This window comes from Solanum dulcamara, chromosome 3 (assembly GCF_947179165.1).
Source record: "Solanum dulcamara chromosome 3, daSolDulc1.2, whole genome shotgun sequence".
NCBI lineage: Eukaryota > Viridiplantae > Streptophyta > Magnoliopsida > Solanales > Solanaceae > Solanum > Solanum dulcamara.
The window spans coordinates 78089502-78110727 of NC_077239.1; the positions used below are offsets into that span (position 1 = coordinate 78089502).

General features: G+C 35.1%; 1 protein-coding gene across 7 annotated transcripts; it reads right to left on the bottom strand.

The window, feature by feature from the left end:
* Nucleotides 1–417: 417 nt before the first annotated feature.
* LOC129883105 (actin-related protein 9) lies at nt 418–18650 on the bottom strand. 7 transcript variants are annotated; one of them, XR_008765873.1, is made up of 22 exons: nt 18546–18650; nt 18366–18438; nt 18144–18253; nt 17922–17981; nt 17711–17776; nt 17370–17472; nt 16146–16360; nt 15796–15916; nt 14041–14105; nt 12253–12342; nt 11443–11493; nt 7416–7547; nt 7028–7117; nt 6458–6528; nt 6225–6385; nt 6103–6146; nt 5981–6030; nt 5626–5671; nt 4140–4190; nt 3284–3430; nt 3106–3170; nt 2900–3024 (listed from the first exon to the last, which is right to left on the bottom strand). XR_008765873.1 is itself a non-coding variant. In XM_055957688.1 (21 exons), exons 1-20 carry the CDS (start codon nt 18546–18548, stop codon nt 3287–3289), a joined length of 1746 nt encoding a protein of 581 aa, XP_055813663.1. In that variant the 5' UTR covers nt 18549–18650; the 3' UTR covers nt 418–449; nt 3284–3286. The 7 variants fall into 7 exon arrangements, 5 of the variants coding, with proteins under 5 accessions (XP_055813663.1, XP_055813664.1, XP_055813662.1 ...); XR_008765874.1 differs by having other exon boundaries at nt 3106–3195; XM_055957688.1 differs by lacking the exons at nt 2900–3024; nt 3106–3170 and adding an exon at nt 418–449.
* Nucleotides 18651–21226: the final 2576 nt, after the last annotated feature.

The window sequence follows — 21226 nt, forward strand, 5'->3', positions numbered from 1 at the left end:
ATTTTCAATAGTTTAGGTATGAAACTCAAAAAAGATTGATAGTTTATGTGTATTTTTGATACTTATCTCTTCTTTTTTTTCCAAATATTATCTTATGCAACCTAAAATCTTACGGGGATTGCTCAGTTAGCTAACTAAGTTATTTCGAAATTATAATTATTGGATTAATTTATTTCACTTGAAAGATGAGATAAAATAAATTTAATTAGATAAAACAAGGTGAAATACAAATATTTAAATTAATTTTGAATAAATTTGTAATATATATATATATATCCCAATTAAATTATACATTCAATCAAATAAAATATAAATTTAACCTCGAACATATTTAATCTTATCTAGGAACCAAAAGACCTCTTAGTACATCAGTTTAGAACAAACATAATTTCTAAATATTCTTTATGTGCCCCAGTCTCAGTGTCCATGGTGGGTCATAGTTAAATCACCTTTGAAAAAAAAAAAGAATATACAGAAATGAATGGACTAAATAAAGACCCAATCCAAAAGCATAGGCAAAGAGGGAATCAATTAACCCCTAACACTAGTTTTTGTTATACTCTACAAGATTTGGAAGAACTTTTTTGACTCATTTTTTGACTATACTAAAATAATTTATCCACCCTTTATATAGAATATTTTCTTATCTTTTTTCCTCTCTTAATTTATGTTTTAAGCAATTCACAATAAATCAACCAACTAGGCCAAAACTTTTAAGTGTTACAATTAAGATTAAGATATCATAATTTAATTTGTAGTTGACGAGTTCTGTTGTTCCTGTAAGTGTTTAACTGAGTCAAAAGAGGAGAAGAAATTTTTCGATTCATCCTTTACTTCCTTGTTAGGATTTGTAACCACTTTTTGGTGTACCAACTAATATTTTTAGAAGATGTTAATTCATATTTTTCTAAAAGTAAAGAAAATAATAATTGGAAAACTAAGTAATAGAGAACAAAGTGTGAAGTGCATAAAATTTTGCAATAAATCAATGGAAAAGAGTCAAAAATGTTCTCCGTTTGTAGTTTGGTCCAAAAATATCTTTATCGTCAATACTTTGGTTCAAAAATGCTTTTGTTGTTATTTAATAGGTCAAAAATGCCCCTATTATTACAAAATGGGTCCAAAATGTCCTTTTTCAAATAAATATATATTTTTTTAAAAACAAATCTTGTTCCTTATAAAAATATTACTTTTAAGGAACTCTATTCTTGTTTTGTTTTTTTAAACCACTTTATCAATTAAAATTGTATAATTTCATTTTTTGAAAAAGGATATTTTTTGACCCATTAAATAATAATAAGATTATTTTTGGATTAAAGTACTGACGCCAAAGATATTTTTAGCTCAAATTATAAATAAAGGATATTTTTGTTCATTATAAATAGTTTAAGGGCAGTTGTGATCTTTATTCAACTAGGCAAGGAAAAAAAACATCTTGAGTGTTTCAATTCAATCTTTAATGTGATACTTTAGCGATTAAGATATCACAATTCAATCTGTAATTGACTAGCTATGTCTTCCATATTAATTAAATCAAAGAGAAGTAGTAGTTTATTGATTCTTGATTAATTACTTCTTTTCCTTGCTTGGATTAATATGTAAATTGTAACCACTTTTTTTTTTTTTTTTGGGGGGGGGGGGGAGGGGGGGGGGGGAGCACCAACTAATATTCTGAAAATATATTAATTCAAAATTTTCTAAAGTAATGAAGAAATTATAAAAAAGCTGAGTAGTAGAGAAGTGTGAAGTGCATAAAATAGAAATAAGTAATTGTTTGCCAAATGACCATTTTAACCCCTCTAATATCACTGTGTTGGGTTCAATCCAATTTTCTAATAATTATGCCCACCCCTGATACCAACCAAAGGTCATCAAACTGTTTTGCTTTTGATCAATGCGCCGAATTTTGATGACTGCATGGTTTAGTATTTGATATAGCACGATAATTCTATTTATTTGACTAATTAAATTCCTCCCTAGAAGTTAATTATTCACATGCAAACCAACCCTATGAATGTTCCACAAAGTTGAGAATTCTCCTCCTCTTCAACTCCCGAATCGAATCAAATTTCTTTGAAAAGAAGATCTTTTATCTCATGATAGCTTGCTCCGGTCCCCTAATAAAACTTTCGTTATTACTTATTAGGTTCACTCTTTGTGATTCATATAAAAACATAAAATAAAATTGAATAGATCCATTTTGTTCATCACAATGAATTATATTTGTTCGATACATCTTTAACTAAGATGTCATTGGTTCCAAGTCTTGAAAATAAAATCATCTTATTTAAGGAAGTAAATTTTTTGACACGAGTCCGAATTAATCATCCCCTAAAAAGAGTACCAATCACCGCATGGAAAACCAAAAGAAACAAAATTCAACAGACTCAAGTACTCAAATATCAACTTCCAAAATATATATTTCTTTTTCTGTCCATCACATTTTATGTGATATTATTTGATTGAACATAAAATTCAATATCTCTCTCTCATTTCATATGAGAAGCAAGGTCTAACCCACCTCTAAGAACTTCTAAAAGCATCCAAAACTGAGCAAACGAAAAAAAAAGAAAAGAAGCAGAAGAGGAGATCAAACATTTATTTCTTACTTATCGATTGAAATAATAATGTGTATAAATGTGATCGTGTTGTCTAGATGTATGTCTGTACACAGACTCCTTGAATTTTTCTTCTATCTCGAACAATTCTGAATAAAAGGGCACCCGGAAGGGCCGAACCACAAGGGTCTATTGTATACAACCTTACTCTGCATTTCTGTAAGAGGTTGTTTCCAAGGCTCGAACATGTGATGAGGTAACATGGCATGGTCACATTGCAAGCAACTTTACCGGTTACGCTAAGCCTCACCTTCCATCTCAAACAATTGTGAATACACGTGTAAAACGCAAAACATTGATGACCAAAACTTGCTCAATTTTTTTACTTCCCAGTGTGATCTCTCAAAATCTCTTCTACAATTACAACGATATGAAAGCATATACTCCCATCCCCATCAGTCCAGCACTATACCAATAACAAGATATCAGAAGGCAAGGACAAGAATCATGTCTTGACAAGAGGAAAAGGAAAGACAATGATCGTAACTGTTCAATTCCCTCGTCAGTTCTAGATTAATCCCCCAACCCTTTCCTTCTTCCACTTCCCACTATCTGAAGCAAAAATAAAAGCCAACGTCTAAAACGTGCACAGATTGTTTGTTAAACTGAGATGTATGTGAAAATAAATATACCAATGGATAAATTAGAGCAACTTTCAGTTGTACCTCTTATGAATTTATATAGCACATTGCCTGTGCTTGAAGAAAATATGAATCCTTGTACTTTCTACCACTGCCAATGTGAATCCCACTTCTAATCCAGTCCTCTCGATGAATCCAGGCATCCCTGCTAATATCAAGAATTCCAAGGATCTGCAGAGATATATTTAGAGTGTGAAGAAGTGATCCTATAGAGTTCTCATACAAACTCAAAAGTGAAGCATGATGCAGGATCTGGTGAAACAGGTATCACCTTACGCATGATTAAGAGAAAATTGTCTCAACAAGATAAGTACATTTTAGCCTGCTGCATAATAGCAATCTCAAATTCACCTGGTGGTTATTCGAAAAGAAGAATTCTACCAAGTGTAATAGTGTACCAGTTAGTCTTCTTCAGGAACTAAGTTTATTAAACAAAAAGTATGAGACAATACAATGCTTGTCCCTCTAAGGCTCCTATCTTGAACTGAGAGATACTATTCATAAATTATGCACAAAAATAGGTTCAATGGCGTCAACTGTTCTTTAAACCATGTAGCTGGAGTAATCAGTTGATGCGATTAGCAGCCCCATTATGCTGTTCAAACTCTTCAGTGCCCTTGATGTCCTTAGTGACAAAAACACACTTCAGGTAATGCTATAATAGATAGTTATTATTTATCAAATCCTTTTTTTCTTTTTCTTTATCTGTGGTGTGAGGAGCTACCTTGCCTGCTAATCATCTACCACCTCCTTATAATAACTTCTTATACGAAGCCCGAAAGTGTATCAAAGCCATATTACCAGAATGTAGGATTTAGCTATTAAAAAATAGTGTGATGGACATTAAGCAGAACCTCTAATAAAAATAGTGTCTACTTACTGCTCCGCCTTTCCATGACACAAATGCTGGATTTGTTCTCGATTGCAAGACCTGATTTATGTACATACAAACGTAAATGCAGATTCCTGACAGCAACTTACTATATAAAAAAGAATAAAAGTTGACAAGAAAACAAAATGATGAAAGTCTGCAAGGACAGTATGGGCCCAAAAAAAAGATGGGCATCCATACATACTAGTTTCTATTGCACCTATTCAAGACCCAAAGATTCTTCAAAGTTTCATTCCAAATGTTTACCCACATGTTCCATTTTACATATGTAAACCAACAAGTTGGATTAGTTGGTGAAGAAATTCTACATACAGGGAAAAAATGGCAACGACAATTACTACGCTTCATCCGAGCAAGTTGGTGTCGACTATATGAATCAAGAACAGAACAAAAAACACTTCAAAAATCGTCTTTTGGCAATTGATTCCATATATGAATCTTAATTAGATTGCTTTATCTGTCAGAAAGAAAAAAGAGGAAAAGAAGGAACATAGAAGAAACTCTCTAAAAGGGTATTTGGGTAGGCCTTTAAGTTTTGGCTTATCTACACGTTCGGTAAATACTAAAAGTGCTAATATGCCAAAATCGGCCAAAATTCATAAATTAATCACACCCAACACTTGGCTATAAGCATTTTGGTTTGACAAGAACTTCTACTATTTAATCTCTAGTACTTTTCAATCCCCAAATTACCCTTCTCATAGAAAACTCCTAACTCCCTCTTCATTCCATTTTCACCATTTGTTCTTCTTTTGCCCTTAGGTCTATTGCATTTATCTTAAAATAATTTACATTCACTAAAAGTAATTCTATCTAATCAATTTTAGAGTAAATTGATACATAAGTTAATTTATAGTTGAATCAATTAGAATTAAGAATCTTGCAATAATCAACTCCTTCTAAAAGAAATGGCTCAAGGTGCCACATAATCAACTTCTTTTTAGTGTGAACACTTTAAAGCGTTTAAGTCATTTTAAAAGATAAAAGTGATTATCAACACATTTTCACCAAACAGATCAACGGCTTATTATCAGTTTTGGGACTTCCCTTAAACGACCTTATTAGTACTTGATGCTTATCAGCAAGTTTCAATCAGCTAAGTCGAACAGGCTCTAAATCGTCATCAACATGTGAGAGCAAAAGATGTGCATGATTCCTGAGGAAACACCAAGGAACTCTCATATATTCATTTTTGCATTCTCCTTTCCCTTTTCCATTTGTTTTCCCCATTTATGGTCTTCAGCATGCTAAAAACAACTTAAGCATCTGAAGGATATATTTGAAAAGGCCAAACAGGAAATCTTAGGGTGATAATGGGGCAGGACTGATATAAAATCTATTTGATTAAATCAAGAAGCCGGACATATGCATTTGGCAAAAAGAAGATATAAAGGTACATGAGATTGTTCGGAAATGCATATTGAAGAACGACCTAACAACTAGAATGGAAAGAAATCAAAAGCTCAAAACTTACCTCTACAGTGTCAATTGCTTCATGTGAAGGAATTGCATGTAAAACTCTGCATATGAAAAAAGTGAGGTTAGCATAAAAGCATCAAAGCATACTAATTTTTTTAGAAAGAAAAAGCATCAAAGCATACTAGTGATCTCCTAAACCATTTCTATAAATTAGAAAATTGTGAACATTCTACTTATTAACACTTACCTGATAACATACCAAAATGCAATCGTCAAATTATGCTTTAAAAATCTTCTAAACAGAGAGTGAAATATATTATATGTACATATAGTTATGACCAACTTCTAGCAAGAGGGGCATTGTTTTCTTTTTCCATTTAAATTTAGGCAAAACTAGACTTGAAACAAACCTTTCCTCCACAGCAGGAATGAGACCATAAATCAATGCAGCTCCACCAATCTGAAGAATTGAAAAATATCACATTTCGAACCACATGACAATAACTATAGGTTGAATGTCAAAATAACTAACCAGTTGCATGCTGCAAAACAACTTTCTCTGTAGGTCAATACGCCCTGTCAATTGTATGAAACAAGGTTCAGAGAGAGTATATTCAAATTCTACTAAATTATAGAATAGATTGCTATTATCACCTGTCAAGAGAATGCTCTTTGTAATAGCTTCAGCAAGTCCAATGATATCTTCTTTCTTTGGTTTTGTTTGGAAAATTGGGTAGCTCTCCCACATTGGATATGCACCACCACTAGGGAAGTCGTGCCATGTGTCCTCAAGCATATCATCATAATCATTAAACCTATTTAGATGCAATAACTGAGCATGGAAGGAGGGAGAAAGGATTTAGTGACATCACATGTACTTAACTTACCAAGAGCGGGGTGGCGAAGGATATACATCTGGAACCAAAAGCGTTGGGTAAAATAAACCCATTGGGGGAACCTGTATTAGCAACTCAGGCACAAAGCACTTAATATTAACCCTTGTTAATTCAACAGTTCAGCTTTATCAGCAAGTACTAAATCTGTCCTTTTCTTTTGAAATACAGATGGAATTTGATACTATAAAAGATTTGGCTAATTGTTAACATGGGATCTCATGTTCACGTCACAATTGCTCACGTGAAATCTCAGCTTCAATTGCAAAAGCATGTCATGAATTAATTTTGGATTTTTCTTTGAATTATGATTAATAAAAAACTTGTTTGGATTAGACAATTCAAGTAATATAACCATGACAAAAAACACTAGCTGCACTTCCTTGTAAACAGTAACCTTGTGATCTATTGCATTGGAACTGTTGCCCCAGAAAATTATGAAGCATAAGCAAAATCTATTTTCGAAAAGTTAGAATGTGAAAGTAAAACAAATGGCGTTAATCGCACATCCTCTTCAACAAAAGCAAAATAAATACAAGAAGATTATGAAGTTAAGAGGTATACACTAAGAGCAGTCAGCCTAGTCTTATGAGATCCAGGTGACATTCCATCTTCATATGAATGTACCATAGCAACAGCTTCTACTTCCCCCTCCTGGACAGTGGAATAAATTAAACATTTAGGTGTTCATGTAAGGATGCATCATATTCATAACTAGAGTAATTATAAACGGTGCGGTATTACAATAGAAGATGATAAATCGAACAAATAGACTGAACATCATCCGCTTATTGTCTCTATTCATCCCAAGGACATTATTGGATATACAATCTCAGCTTCATATGTTGATTACCGAAGTGTGAGGAACATCCAGTAATGGGTTATACATGTTTCTAGCATATAAATGTTGAAACCCTTAAATTTGTATTTTCCTAAATATTAGGAAACTCACTTTGATTTGACAGTAGGACTCCTTAAGTCTGTTGAGCATCAGCAAATCTACAGGCTTTGACAGGGCATCAGTCCGAATCGGTGGCCATGTTTGATGATGCCTCTGAGTCCAGAGAAGGCATCTTGATATATCCTGTTAGAATTTTTTTTAGAAAAAAGACAGAATTTGGCTAAGAAAGACGAAAGGGAATTAAAAAAATCATCGAGGAAAAACAGAAGAGTGAGAAGCCGAGAACTTAATAAATTGCTTCAAGATTGATGTTGAAATGTGTAACCATCTCATCTAAAAGCTTAAGCTATTAGTGAGAGCACACTTTTAATTATTTAATTATATTATGTATCAACACTTGAAAACAAAGACACCCCAGGATTTTCCAAAAAATCCCTAAAGCAGCTCCCTTTGATTATGATTACAGCAAACAAAGAAAAGACTGGTTCCATTTTGCTACCATATCTCTTGATCTATTTTAGCACGTAAATGAAGAGATCGAAGAGATTATGACTTCCGTTGTTGTTGTATCAGCTGGTTGTTATGTTCAATTTTGTATTCTTTAATTTCTGTTTTTAGCTTCTGCAACTTCTTAAATCTTCTTTATTCGATTCTTGAACCCCTGAGGTGATTCATAGCCGAAAGACAGTTCATCGATCTCTTTTTATCAAGAAAAATTCCAAATAGGTATAAAGACCTACATGGTGAAATGAGATGCAAAGAGCAGAGTAAAACCAGACATTGGTACAAGAAATCTATGAGAAAAAAAAAAGGCCATTAGTAAAGAATGAGGTAAAGCCTCAGACAACTAGTACGAAAAGCAAGGGTGCAAACAGCGGAGAAAAATGATATTATCTAATATGGTGGTGACAGAGAGTTAAAGACGTGAACCAAATTCAGTTAATTAGAGACAATTTCCAAAATGCTTTAACATGAAACAGAGAATAAAATGAGAGATAGAGATGCTATTTGATCTATCGGACAGCATAAATAAGAAGGGTAATGATGTGCCTCAAGTTATAAAAGTTTATTCCAGGAGACAAAAATAAACAATTAAAAGACTTAGTAACTGTCATGAGACAGTTACGGGGTGGTTTTCTCTGTAGAAAAAGGGGTGAGGCAGTTAGAAGAGGGGGTTCAGCAAAAGGAAAAGGGAATTCTAGGAGCGTTCTAGCTTTTCGAATGTCTAGTAAGGTGGTGATCTGTTTAATCGTAGGTTTTGTATTATATAACTAAATTTAGTTCATTCATGTCTTAGGATGTAATTTATGGTGTTGGCAGTGTCCTAGTGATTGTTTTTCAGGCTTCTTGTTGCAATATCAGTGTATCTAGTGTGAAACAGCAGTATTTGTTCCTTTATTTACTATTTCAGCAGTAAAGTCTATCAGATAACTTTACAAATTTTCATAAATCCGTGACAAATAAAACCTTAGGTACACTTATAGCGTCAGCCCTGCAAAAAAAAAGGGGGGGGGGGGATTTCCTGAAAAATATTAGGGTTAGCAAAAAAAAACACCACTAGGAATCCTATAGAGGTTGAAGTATGTCAGAGGTTGGAGTAATATTAAAAATTAGAAAGATACCAAATGGTGGAGAAGGAAAGTTTGTTCCGGTATATAAGAACAAGGGATATTTAAGTTTGTGCTAATTATCATAATATTGAACTTTGCATCATATGATAGATCTTTGGAATAAAGTTATAGAATATAGACTTGGGGATATTACAAAGGTGAAATCAGTTTTGAGTCACGAGCAATAGATCTAAGATAGAAGTAACTTTATAGGGAGAGGAAAATGATCCCTACATGATAGATAATTGACCTAGAAAAGCATATAATAGGGTGTCCAGAAAAGTCCATTTGGTAAGTGCGCGAGAAGAAAAAATAACACATCTAAACTATTAATATCACGCAGAGGACATGTATGAAAGAGCAGTTCCAAGTGTTAGAACTGCGAAAGGAGAAACAAAGGAGTCATGACTGTGAGTTTACACTAGAGATCTGCCTTGAGCCCATACTTAATTGCCCTAATTATGGATGAATTAACAACATATATAATGAGGTTTTGGTACATGCTATTTGCAGATGATGTTGTATTAATAAACGAAACTAGCAAAGCAGCCAACCAAAATTTGGAACTATCAATTATGGAGAAGTAATTTGGAAACTAAAAATTTAGGAAGTATAAAATACAATGCATTGCAGTTTTAAACCTTATAATAATATTGAAGGTGAAGTGAGATTAGACAGGACTGTGATATTCAAATGCAAATAGTTTGGATATCCGGACTCAATCTTCTATGAGAATGGAATGACAGATAAATATGTAATACAGAAGTACGATGAAATGGTTGAAAAGGAAGATTGGTAGGGGTGCAATTATGCAATAAAAAGATACCTAACAAAGTGAGAGGCAAATACTATTGAACGATTACAATACCAATATCATATAGGTGTTGTAGAAACACAGATGTTAGGATGCACCGTCATACTGGAGTGGAAAAGTGTAAAACTAATCAAATCCCAACAGAGGATAAACTGAGATGTCACTTAAAACGGTCTGCCCATGTCCATTGTAGATCTATAATCTCTCAGAATCAGTATACAAACTTAACTAGGAAACAGAACACAATGGAAGCTACGATCCATAAAGGTGATACCAATTAGTTGAGATTCTTTCGTTATCGTTGCTACATATTTATCAAACGATAAGTATGAGATTTAGAGAATTTCAAGTTTTGAGAACCCTTAATTTGCCTTACAATAAAAGTAATTTAGTTTTGGTGAAGGATGAGTTGACTCGGTCTATTCAGGAGGAGGTTCCATGTCTATGGTGTATGTTATTTGCGGATGACATAGTACTGATTGATAAGACACGGGACAGAGTTAATGCTAGGTCGGAGGTTTAGAGACAGACTCTGGAGTCCAAAGGGTTCAGGTTGAGCAGGACCAAAACGGAATATTTGGAGTGCAAGTTCAGTGTTGCGCTGGATGAAGAGGATGTAGAAGGAAGGCTTTCCACACAGACTATTTGCCAAGCAAGATAGTTTTAAGTATCTTGGATCCGTACTCCAGGGTAGTAGGGACATCGACGATGATGTCACACACCGCAATGGAGCGGCATGGATGAAATGGAGGCTTGCCTCTGGAGTCTTGTGTGATAAAAAGGTACCACCTAAACTCAAAGGTAAGTTCTACAGAGTGGTGATTAGACCGTCCTTACTATATGGGGTGGAGTGTTGGTCAGTCAAGAACTCACATATTCAGAAGATGTATGTTGCGGAAATAAGGATATTGAGATGAATGTGTGGGCATAGTAAGAGCGAAAGATTAGGAATGAGGCTATCCAGGAGAAGGTGGGTGTGGCCTCTGTGGCAGGTAAGATGAGGGAAGCGAGACTGTTGTTTATTTGTTTCGATTATCGCCTTATTTTGTTGTAGTTATTGTTTCTTTCTTGTAGACTTTACACTGTTTTTCTTATTAACGGCTATGCTCTTCATTGCTTTCTTCTTCTTTTGCTTGGATTTGATGCACTTGAGACGAGGGACTTTCAGAAATAATCTATTTACCTCCACGAGGTAGTGGTAAGGTCTGCGTACACTCTACCCTCCCCTGACCCCACTTGATGGGATTTCACTGGGTATGTTGTTGTTGTTGTATAAAGTCAGAACAAACTAGTTTGGCATTGAGGCATAAATGATTGACTAATTGAACAAGGATAAGACACGTTTATATTGAGGTACTCAAAGATTCTTGATATTTGAGCTCATTTCAATTTCTCTATGCAAATCCTTTTGAGTTGTCAAGCATAAGCAGCCTATTGACTGCAAAACTATTCAATAGAAACATCCGAGTAAACAAGTTCCCAGTCGATTATATGCTTCACCCTACTTAAAAAAGAAACTCAGATGGCATCTACAAGAAATAAAAATGAAAATAACATCTAGTAAAAGCAAAGCATAAAAAAGATAAATATGAATTGAGCTTCTCGACTTTTCCACTCTGCAAAGTAAAATCCATACTTATCACTGAATGCTCACCTCTCCACCAAAACGTAAAGATATCTGTGTTGTGGGTAGAGCCACTCCATCCTGTCCAACAGCATCCACCATTAGCATAGGGACATATGGAGGATCAGCATAAAGGTCAAATAGAAATTTTCAGGATGTTCTTGGTAAAAAGCATAAGAATATCACAGAATTCTCTACACTTCATGATTCAAGTAAGAGCAGATGTATAGACTGTACGTCATCTACATAGATAACATGGCATTTGCAGAGCAATTGGGGAGACCAAGGGTGGTTGCCCCTGATATTCTTGCTCGAGTGACAGGATTCATGCTGAAGCAGTAATCACAGTGAAGTAATTTTTGTAATGAAAGATATCATGCCAATTATAGAATAGCACTCTCAGAATCCCAATTTTCTTGTATAATTTTAACCTAGTATCGAGACTATGGGTAATGAGAAATTTTTTTATACTTGGGTGTGCATCAATAGCATTGATGGTACTGGATGTATTAATCAAGACTTGTCATAATAGGAGGCAAGAGCAATTCGGAAAATCTATTAAAGAAATAAAGAGGAAAGTTAACATTACTGTGAGTCGTGACACCTTAGTAACATGAATTACTTTTGGAATGTTATCATGATTCATGTCCAGTAATAACCACCACCCACTTCTGCACACACAAGGAAAAACCCTTGCAGTATGCCAGTATCAAAGTCACTAGAATCCTTATCCTGGATTCCGTTTCTAATACTGGAGTGCTATAAACAAAGCTGTAACAGAAAAGGGTGCTTAACTGTAACTTCCCAACCATATAGAAGGCAGAAATAACGCCACCATACCTCAACACAGATAACAGATGTCACTTGAGCTCCCATGTTGACAATGCATGCTGTTGATAAACCATTTCCAAAAACTGCAGCAAGACCTTCCTGGTTTAATCAATTCAAACAGAACATGAATAACAAAGATGATTTCATACATTTTCATCCCTACTGTTGATTACAAGGTACGTTAGCACTTCCAGATAGTTGTTTTCAGTAGTCTGCATTTCCAAGAACAGGTGATTGATTATATATTCAAGAGTGAAGTCTTCCTATTTCAGCAAACTTTTTATCCTCGAATGTTTCTTCTTTATCCCTCGTAAGGTAACTAAGAATATTTCATCAATGAGAACTGGCACAAAGTTCAAGAAAGAAAGGGAGACTTTTGAAACTTGTAGCATTAAATATGCTATAACATTAGCGTGGCTATAAATGCTTGTATTACGGGTAAAATAGGGGGTTTATGTTAATAGTTCCAAACTTAGAAAATTGCCACTCTTTTTTAAACTAACTAAAAAATTGTCACATAAACTATAACCGAGGGGAGTAAAAAATTTAGATCTTGTGAATATGATAAGAGTGTGGTAGTCTTGTGCACTGTGTATGTCATAGTATTAACCTTATTTATACATGTAGTTTCTTGCTTTTGATATTTGTTGTCATCTATTGTTTATTGTTCTACCATTATCACACTATTTTAGCCTTATCTGACATCTTTTTATGCTTTTATTGAGCCGAGGGTCTCCCGGAAACAGCCGTCCTACTTTGGTAGGAGTAAGGTCTGCGTACACTCTACCCTCCCCAGATCCCATGTTGGGGGATTTCACTGGGTTGTTGTTGTTGTTGTTGTTGTATTATCACACTATTTTGATGTTGTTACTTTTCCTTTCCGAATGTTATGCACTGCTTTCCTTATTAATTGTCATGATTTCTTTACTGCCATTTTTCCTTTTCATAATTACTTTGACACGCTGCACTTGAGCCAAGGGTCTTGGAAACAACCTCTCTATCTCCATGAGGTAGAGGTAAGGTCTTTGTACACTCTACCCTCCCCACTTGTGAGATTTCATTCTTCTTCTTCTTGTTGTTTATGATAAGAGTAAACTAGGAAGGAAAAAACATAACATAGATGTGACACCCTAAACATAGGATTCTTGGGGAGCAGAAACTATTAATGTAAACAATACAAGAGATTTACTCATCATCCCGCACCTCCTCCCACTATGCCCAACTTCAAATAAATAAGTGTTTTTAATAGATTCTGACCCTTCTTTTTTTCAATTCATCAAGAAATAGGTGCTCCATAAGAAAGCAAGTTGGGTCCATCTGTTGGCAAATTATTGCTAAACGTAATGGTGTACAAGATAAATCTTCCTATTTTCCTTAATTTAATGAAAATAGAATGTATTAAGTTTGATCTATATTAAATACGTAAGAAGTAAAATTCCCTTAGAAAAATAAATGTGATCCCCTTTTATAAAGTGCAACAAGCCTATCTAGAAACTCGCAACGAGGGTAGTAATAAGTAAGGTATAGCTCTAAATTGCACTGCTTAACAATACATACCATACACACAAGTGTTCTTGGTTTTATTGTTGATTAGAAAGCATAGGACAAGCAATTATCAGATCTTCCTAAAATTAGACTGAAGAAGCAATCTATATATTTCAAAGTTCATGCTGTCATGTAGGACGGTAATTGAAAAAAAATTCTGAACAGGTTAATAACAATGAAGGTTTAGGTCTGACTTGTGTGCATACAATCACTTTACATTAATGCCAAAAAAGTACAGCAACATAATATCACCTGGTGGACTACTGCTGAACCAAAGCATAAGTCACGCAACACGATAGATAGCATTTCCTTGATTTCTGCTTGCATAAACAACAAGAAGTGTTACATTTTTCATAAGGAACAAGAAGTGCTATATGAACAAAGGAAAATGGTGGTCATATGGTAAAGTCACACTCACATACAACAACAACGACAACAACTATGCATTAGTCCCAAACAAGTTGGGTTCGCTTATATGAATCCTCACTGACCACGTCTACAGTCTTAGAGAACTCTTTTACCTTGTTTGTGCAAAGAGTGTGCTTTTATGAAAGAAAAAGCACTCTTAGGAAATGGACACAAAACAAGCAGGAGAATAAAGCACAAAAGATCCAATGACCAGATAGCCACTAGATTCCTTGTGATGAAGTACTAAGAGGATAATGGATGGCTTGATTGACGAGTCAGCGAAGGTGGTGAAATTTGAAAGAATTTCCCCCGGCGAAGAAAGTAAAATGCAGAACTTCTATATCAGCCACCAGCAGTGGCAAGTTAGAGTAGAGATTGACATGAAATTAATGTTTTGTTCTTATTCTTCTGTATTTAATTTGATGAAACTAAAATCTTTTTAAAATGTTATATCATTGCGCCAGTCCAACCTGTGTTCATCTATCCGAACATTAGTCACTTACCAGCAATCACTAAGACATCCTACCAAAGAAATAAGAATGACAATCTGCGGAAACCATAGGGAAATGTCCTCTTCGCCAAACTGTTGGGCATCTCCATGCATAACAATAACCTCTTTTAAAGTTCCGGTTCTGAATTCTGGTTTTTCTAATTTCAAATCCGCATAATGGATGAGTAGGGAAATTCTCCGAGAGACCATCTTATGATGGATCACTATCTTCAGTATTAGGAGTGGCAAGGAAATTTCGTCGTTTGGTGTTAGCAGTAGGAAAAGGAAGGAACATGGGGATATAATTTCCCTTTGGCCTACAAATTCTAATTTCCCTTTCCTCTTCAATTTTCCTTCTTCTTATACTTCTGTTCTCCTTCGCCTTACCATTCCTGTTTCCAAAATCAGTGGAAACGAGACCAGAACAGCTCTTTGGATTCAGCTCAATCTATTGTCAATTAAATTGATTATCCTCATTTCAGTCTGCAGGACAGCACATACGTAAGAGAACACACTGTCATATTTTTTTAAATGATAGTGGTGTTCAGGCCAACTTGGGCAAATTTGAACTATCCACCTACTATTATAGAACACAAACACAAATGTTGCCCTCTAAGGCTGGAGCCGCTGGGGAGACCCATTGTGAGACACAGATGTCTCTTGACAACTACTATTATAGCACATAAGCACAAATGTTGGTAAGCCCTGCCCTCTAAGGCTGGAGCCGCTGGGGAGATCCACTGTCACACACACATATCTCTCTCTTGATAGTACAATTAGTGGAGTACTAATTTTCTCAAGAATGCTGAAACTTCACATTACATCATCAACGAAAACTAGGTGTCCCATGGATGACACAATGGCATGTACAAACCAACTCAGGTTAACACATAAGAAACCTTATGCAGATGTGAATTAGCAAAGCTAGCTAGACTATGAGCAGCTAAATTCCAAGATCCAGTGGAGTATGCACCTTATAATATTTCTCCCCAATATTGCAGATTTGACCAAAAGTCCGAAATAACAAGATTCTATCCTAAAGATAAAGTTACCAAAGTTCTGGTTTCAGAAACACAAAAAATGAATGGGAAAAAATAATGTATATATACCACGATTGTCAAATGTCTCTGGAATAACAAGGATTGCAGAATACATGTTTCTTTCACGATGGGGAATATGCAATTTCTCAACCAAAATCCAATCCCAGATAGTACGCAGGTCTTCAAGAACCTAAAATTCCCAAAGTATTATATTAACATAATAGTCACTGGAAATCTAGTGTTTCTGAAAGAAGTCACATTTATACACCTTTCCGAATGCTCAATGAAAATATTGGAACGGGAAAATCCAAAAACATTGATTTCAAAAGTAAAGTTGCTAATTTGTGAGTCACAACTGGAAGACGCAGAGGCACCTCAAATGTTCCATGCATCTAAAGAAATATTGAAACAAGAATTACCTGCTGCGTCGCGTAATGTTGAGATACATTCAGATGACCTCGACGTATAGGACGGCGCAAGCAATATGGTTCAGTTGGGGATATTCTTAGAGCTTCCTCTCCACATATATACTCTCTATATTTACGTTCACTGGAATTAGGTTCAACCTTAATCTTGCTTTCCTTCAGAGTGGGGGACTCGCTGGTATCACCCTCATTGGTTGCATCTTCTTCTGCTATTGCAAAACATAATTACTCGTTCTTGAAAGAAAGGTGAAAACAACAGAATAAAAAAACTAGGCATGTCCTTGTATCAGTTACTATTGAAATCAACAAAAGCTAAGCCAATCAGAAAACATCATCTCTCCCACATGGATGTTCTGATTAATGAGTACAAGCATTGAAATCTTCTATATTCACAATGGTAGAAGCTAAATTTCCAGTAGAGATATAACCAAAGAGTCCTTAATATTCAAAACAAGATGTTGAGAAAGAAAAATAATATTTCCAAGTCAAGCCGTTTGGCTATGAATATTTTTTACTTTTTTCCGTAGTTGAATTCCGGAATTTTCCAGAATTTGGAAAAACCAAAAAGATGTTTTCACTCCAAAAATTATTTTCCAAAAAATAAAAAACTTTTTCCACCCCAAATCACTCACGAGAATTCAATAAATAACTCAAATTTGTATTCTGGACAAACACAACTCCAATTTCCAAATACCATTTTTCACTTTGAAAACAAAAACTACTCTTTTTTATTTCACAATTTTCAGGGCCAAACGGGGCCAGATCAACTATGGAAGAGTTGACGTATAATATCCTTGTCATAATGCTCATCGGTCATCCGAGAAGCTTGACGCAGGAATATCAGATGATATCTAAACACATATAGATCTCCCAGAAAATATGAATTAGACCACCCACAGCAGCACTCGTAGTATTATAGAGAGCCAACCAATCGGCTGCTTTAGACATTAGCAGCAGAAAATATTGTCATGTCACCTAGAACATGGGGCTACTTGCAAATCAACTAACTGGATTGGACATCACTTGCGGGCAAAAAAGAATGAGTAGTCTATGTATGTAGACTAAAAGAGTTATCAAATTCCATACAAATATTGCGTACATATAATTGGTTTACAAGAAAACTATACACCACCTATAACATTCAGCATTGAGAATGCAACAGCCAAACCTAAACGAATAAATGCTCCATTCGAAGAATGAACAGGTTACAGTTCACACCTGTTGTTGAAGAATGAGGGACATCTTTATCGAAAACATCAGTCCAAGTGAACACTGGCTCGTTTATGTTATTTTGCGGAGGATATGCGTCTACACGCCCTATCTGGACAGATAAACACAAAATGCACGCAGAAGCTTGTCAATAGAGGTATTCCAGCAAGCATGACTACAGATACTTTGTAGTTCAACTAGTTTCGATTCCATTAAAATCCTCCTGATAAAATCGAGCTTCAATAGCTCCAACAACCATTTCTTACCACACATTTACATGGAAATCACGCATAATCCAAGAAACAAATTTCATATTATACTTAAAAAGCATAGAGAATTGTCTCCGGTACCTTGCGTGGATAAGAACTGTTAGCTACCTCCTCACCCAAATATGGAATTCTCAATAACGACGCGATCTGATAATTAAAAAATTATGTTATAAAATATTCATGTCATCCATCTATAAAAGTTTCATATTCACACATATATGTTTAAACACCTTTTTTTTCCAAGATCACATATATAATTTAAACGTTGTTTACTATATTCCATTGTACTTACAATGTCATACGCTCTTTCCCGCTCCATATGCTGTGCAGTTGTAACCTGAGAATTCAGCATCTAAGCACAAAAAAAAAAATCATCAAAACACATTCACATAAAAATACAAACTTGAAATATGATCGACAAACTAAAGATAAATTAAAACTTCAAAACTTGATTTTGCGGAAAATCACATAAAACTGCAAACATTACTACAAAAAATCAAAAATTTGGCCTTACTTGATCCTGAACATTTCGCTTAGGCAATTGACTAGTGCGACGGGAAATGCAATGAGGTATATTGAATGGCGTGTCATGTTGAGCCAATCCTATTCTGATATTTGCGGAACCTAAATTACAGTAAATTAATTTAATTATACATAATTTATCCACTGATTAAGTAATTAGCTATCAGAAAAAGAAAAAAAAAACTCGAAATTGAGAGAAGTTAGGGTTTAGTACCTGGATTGATGACGACGATGTTGGACCCGCGCTCGGTGAATAGGTTAGAAGGAACTGCCGTTTTCAGGTAATCCTGTGTATATGCCATGGAAACAAAATTTGTTAGATTTTTAGAAAAAAGAGATTGAGAAGAAGAATATAGAAAAAGTGAATGTGTGTAGCAATGGTGAAGGAAAGTACCATGGTTAAAGCTTGAGCTGGTGCTGACGGAGCAGAAGACGCTACTGATGAAGAAGGGGTTTAGCTTATATACTCTTCGAAATTGACCCAAAATTGAATTTGCTCAATTTATGTACAGATTAATTTGACTATACGTAAAATTAGATTAGCTTAGTTGAGGTTGTTTTAAGATTGACTTACAGCACGATTGCATGGGCTTTAAGTTGGTCAAACCAACCTATAAGTCTTTTTTTAGCTTTTGGACGTGTTTGTCTAATACTAATTTTAAGTCATAAAGTTCTTAAAGTCAGTTAAAAATAAAAAGTTAGGATTTCTAACTTTTTTTTTCTAAATGTTTAAAGCCGTTTTGTTTGACCATAGAAATTACTTTTATATCCCTTATATTTTAACTAAATTATCAAACTACCCTTTTTATTCTTTTAACCCTAAAATTCAAACACTTATTTTCAACTTAAGCACTTTTATCCAAATACTCAACTGCTTATTTACAAAAATAACTTTCAGCACTTCAAAATCTATAAGCACTTCATACATAAAAATTATTTTTTTTAAATCCATTCAAACAGGCTCTTAGACCTCATCGTTTCCATTTGAATAACTACTATGTGTTAAAAAGAACAAATGGACAAGTGGAATATTTGTGAATTTTCTACTTGAAATATTTATTTTGTTTAATTTAAGTGGAGCCCATATTTCACTATTTTACTTTATTTTTTGGCTATAAATAAGTAATCACCTGCAATGTAAGATTAAACACAGATACAGAAAATATACACAGATAAATTTCTCCTTTGTTCTCCTTTCTTTTCTCTTACTCTCTCCTTCTTATTTTGTTAAGTTAATATATATTATAACACGTTATCAGCACGAAGCTCTAATTTTTTTCAGATAAATTAACTTCTATATTGAGTATATCTACTAAAGAAATTTTATTTTAGTTGTTTTTGTTATTTCTAAATTAATTTGTTTCAGTTTTTATCATGTCAAATTTATCAAAACTTGAGTTTGTGGCACTTGACATTTCCAAAAAAAATTATTTAGCATGGATTCTTGATGTTGAAATAAACCTTGACGCTAAAGGTCTTGGTAATACTATTAAACAAGAAAATAAAGAATCAAGCCAAGATAAAGTAAAGGCCATGTTTTTTCTCCGTCATCATATTCATGAAGGATTAAAAATCGAATATTTAACTGTGAAGACCCCCTTAAATTATGGACTAATTTGAACGATCGATATCACCACCTAAAACTTACGATGTTACTAAAAGTCCGATATGACTGGATACACCTTCGATTTCAAGATTTTAAAACTGTGACAAAGTATAATTCTGCTATCCACAAGGTAAGTTCCATGTTAAAATTATGTGGAGATACTATCTGTCACGACCTAACCCCGTGGGCCATGACTAGTGTCCGAATTGGACACTCATATACACACCTATTATCTATAGTCAATCGGCAATTAAACATGATATAGGATTTATATGGGCAGCACATCGTCTCAAACTGTCACTTATATATTACCAAAATTACCTATCTCGTGGGGAGTCTTAATTGTCAAAAATACGATAACATAATACGTAAGCCGACAATGCTTCCACTCTGAATGTAAATGTCCAAAAACATAATCGAGGGGACTGGTGGTGGAATGGAGAAGTACAAGGGAAAGTGGAAGCAAAGAAGGTGGCGTATGCTAAGTTGATGGAGAGCAAGGATGAGGTGGAGAAGTGGACGAATGGAGAACTGTATAAGATAGCGAGGAAGGAGGCGAAGTCAGCGATTGCAACGGCAAAAATGGCAGCTTTTGAACGTCTTTATGCTGAACTGGAAGAGAAAGGTGGGGACAGAAAATTATTCAGGCTAGCCAGAGCCCGGGAGAGAAGGGCACGCGATGTGGATCAAGTGAAGTGCATTAAAGACGAAGACGGAAAAGTATTGGTAGAGGAGACCCTTATCAAACAAAGATGGCAGTCATACTTCCATAAACTTTTGAATGACAAAGGGGAAAGAGAAATTATATTGGGAGATTTGGAACATACAGGAAGGAGTCACGATTTTGGGGGTTGTAGGAGTATTACGGTCGATGAGGTTAAGGATGCTGTTCGTAGGATGCGCTGGGGAAGAGCGACCGGACCTAACGAGATCCCTGGAGAATTTTGGAAGAGTGCGGGCTCGGTAGGTTTGGAATGGCTGACTAGGTTATTTAATGTCATCTTTACGACGACAACGATGCCCGTAGAATGGAGATCGAGCATCATGATCCCGCTTTACAAAAATAAAGGGGATAGCCAGAGCTGTGACAACTATAGAGGTATTAAGCTCCTAAGCCATACTATGAAAGTGTGGGAAAGAGTGGTAGAGATGAGGGTGAGGAGAGGCGTGTCTATTTCAGAGAACCAGTTCGGATTTATGCCGGGACGCTCAACTACAGAAGCCATCCACCTTATGAGGAGACTAATGGAGAAATATAGAGAGAGGAAAAGAGACTTGCATATGGTGTTCATCGACTTGGAAAAGGCTTACGATAAAGTTCCACGAGAGATACTATGGAGATGTTTGGAGGCTAAAGGTGTACCTGTAGCGTACATAAAGGTGATCAAGGACATGTACGAGGGTGCCAAAACCAGGGTAAGGACAGTAGGAGGGGACTCAGAACACTTCCCAGTTATGATGGGGTTGCA

What these genes read in the sequence shown, in the direction of transcription:
- LOC129883105 (XM_055957688.1), bottom strand. An exon ending in AGCGAAATGTTCAGGATCAA is followed by an intron (nt 17,982 to 18,143) that starts GTAAGGCCAAAT and finishes TTTTGTGCTTAG; the next exon opens with ATGCTGAATTCTCAGGTTAC. An exon ending in TGTTTTGCAGCATGCAACTG is followed by an intron (nt 6,031 to 6,102) that starts GTTAGTTATTTT and finishes TCAATTCTTCAG; the next exon opens with ATTGGTGGAGCTGCATTGAT.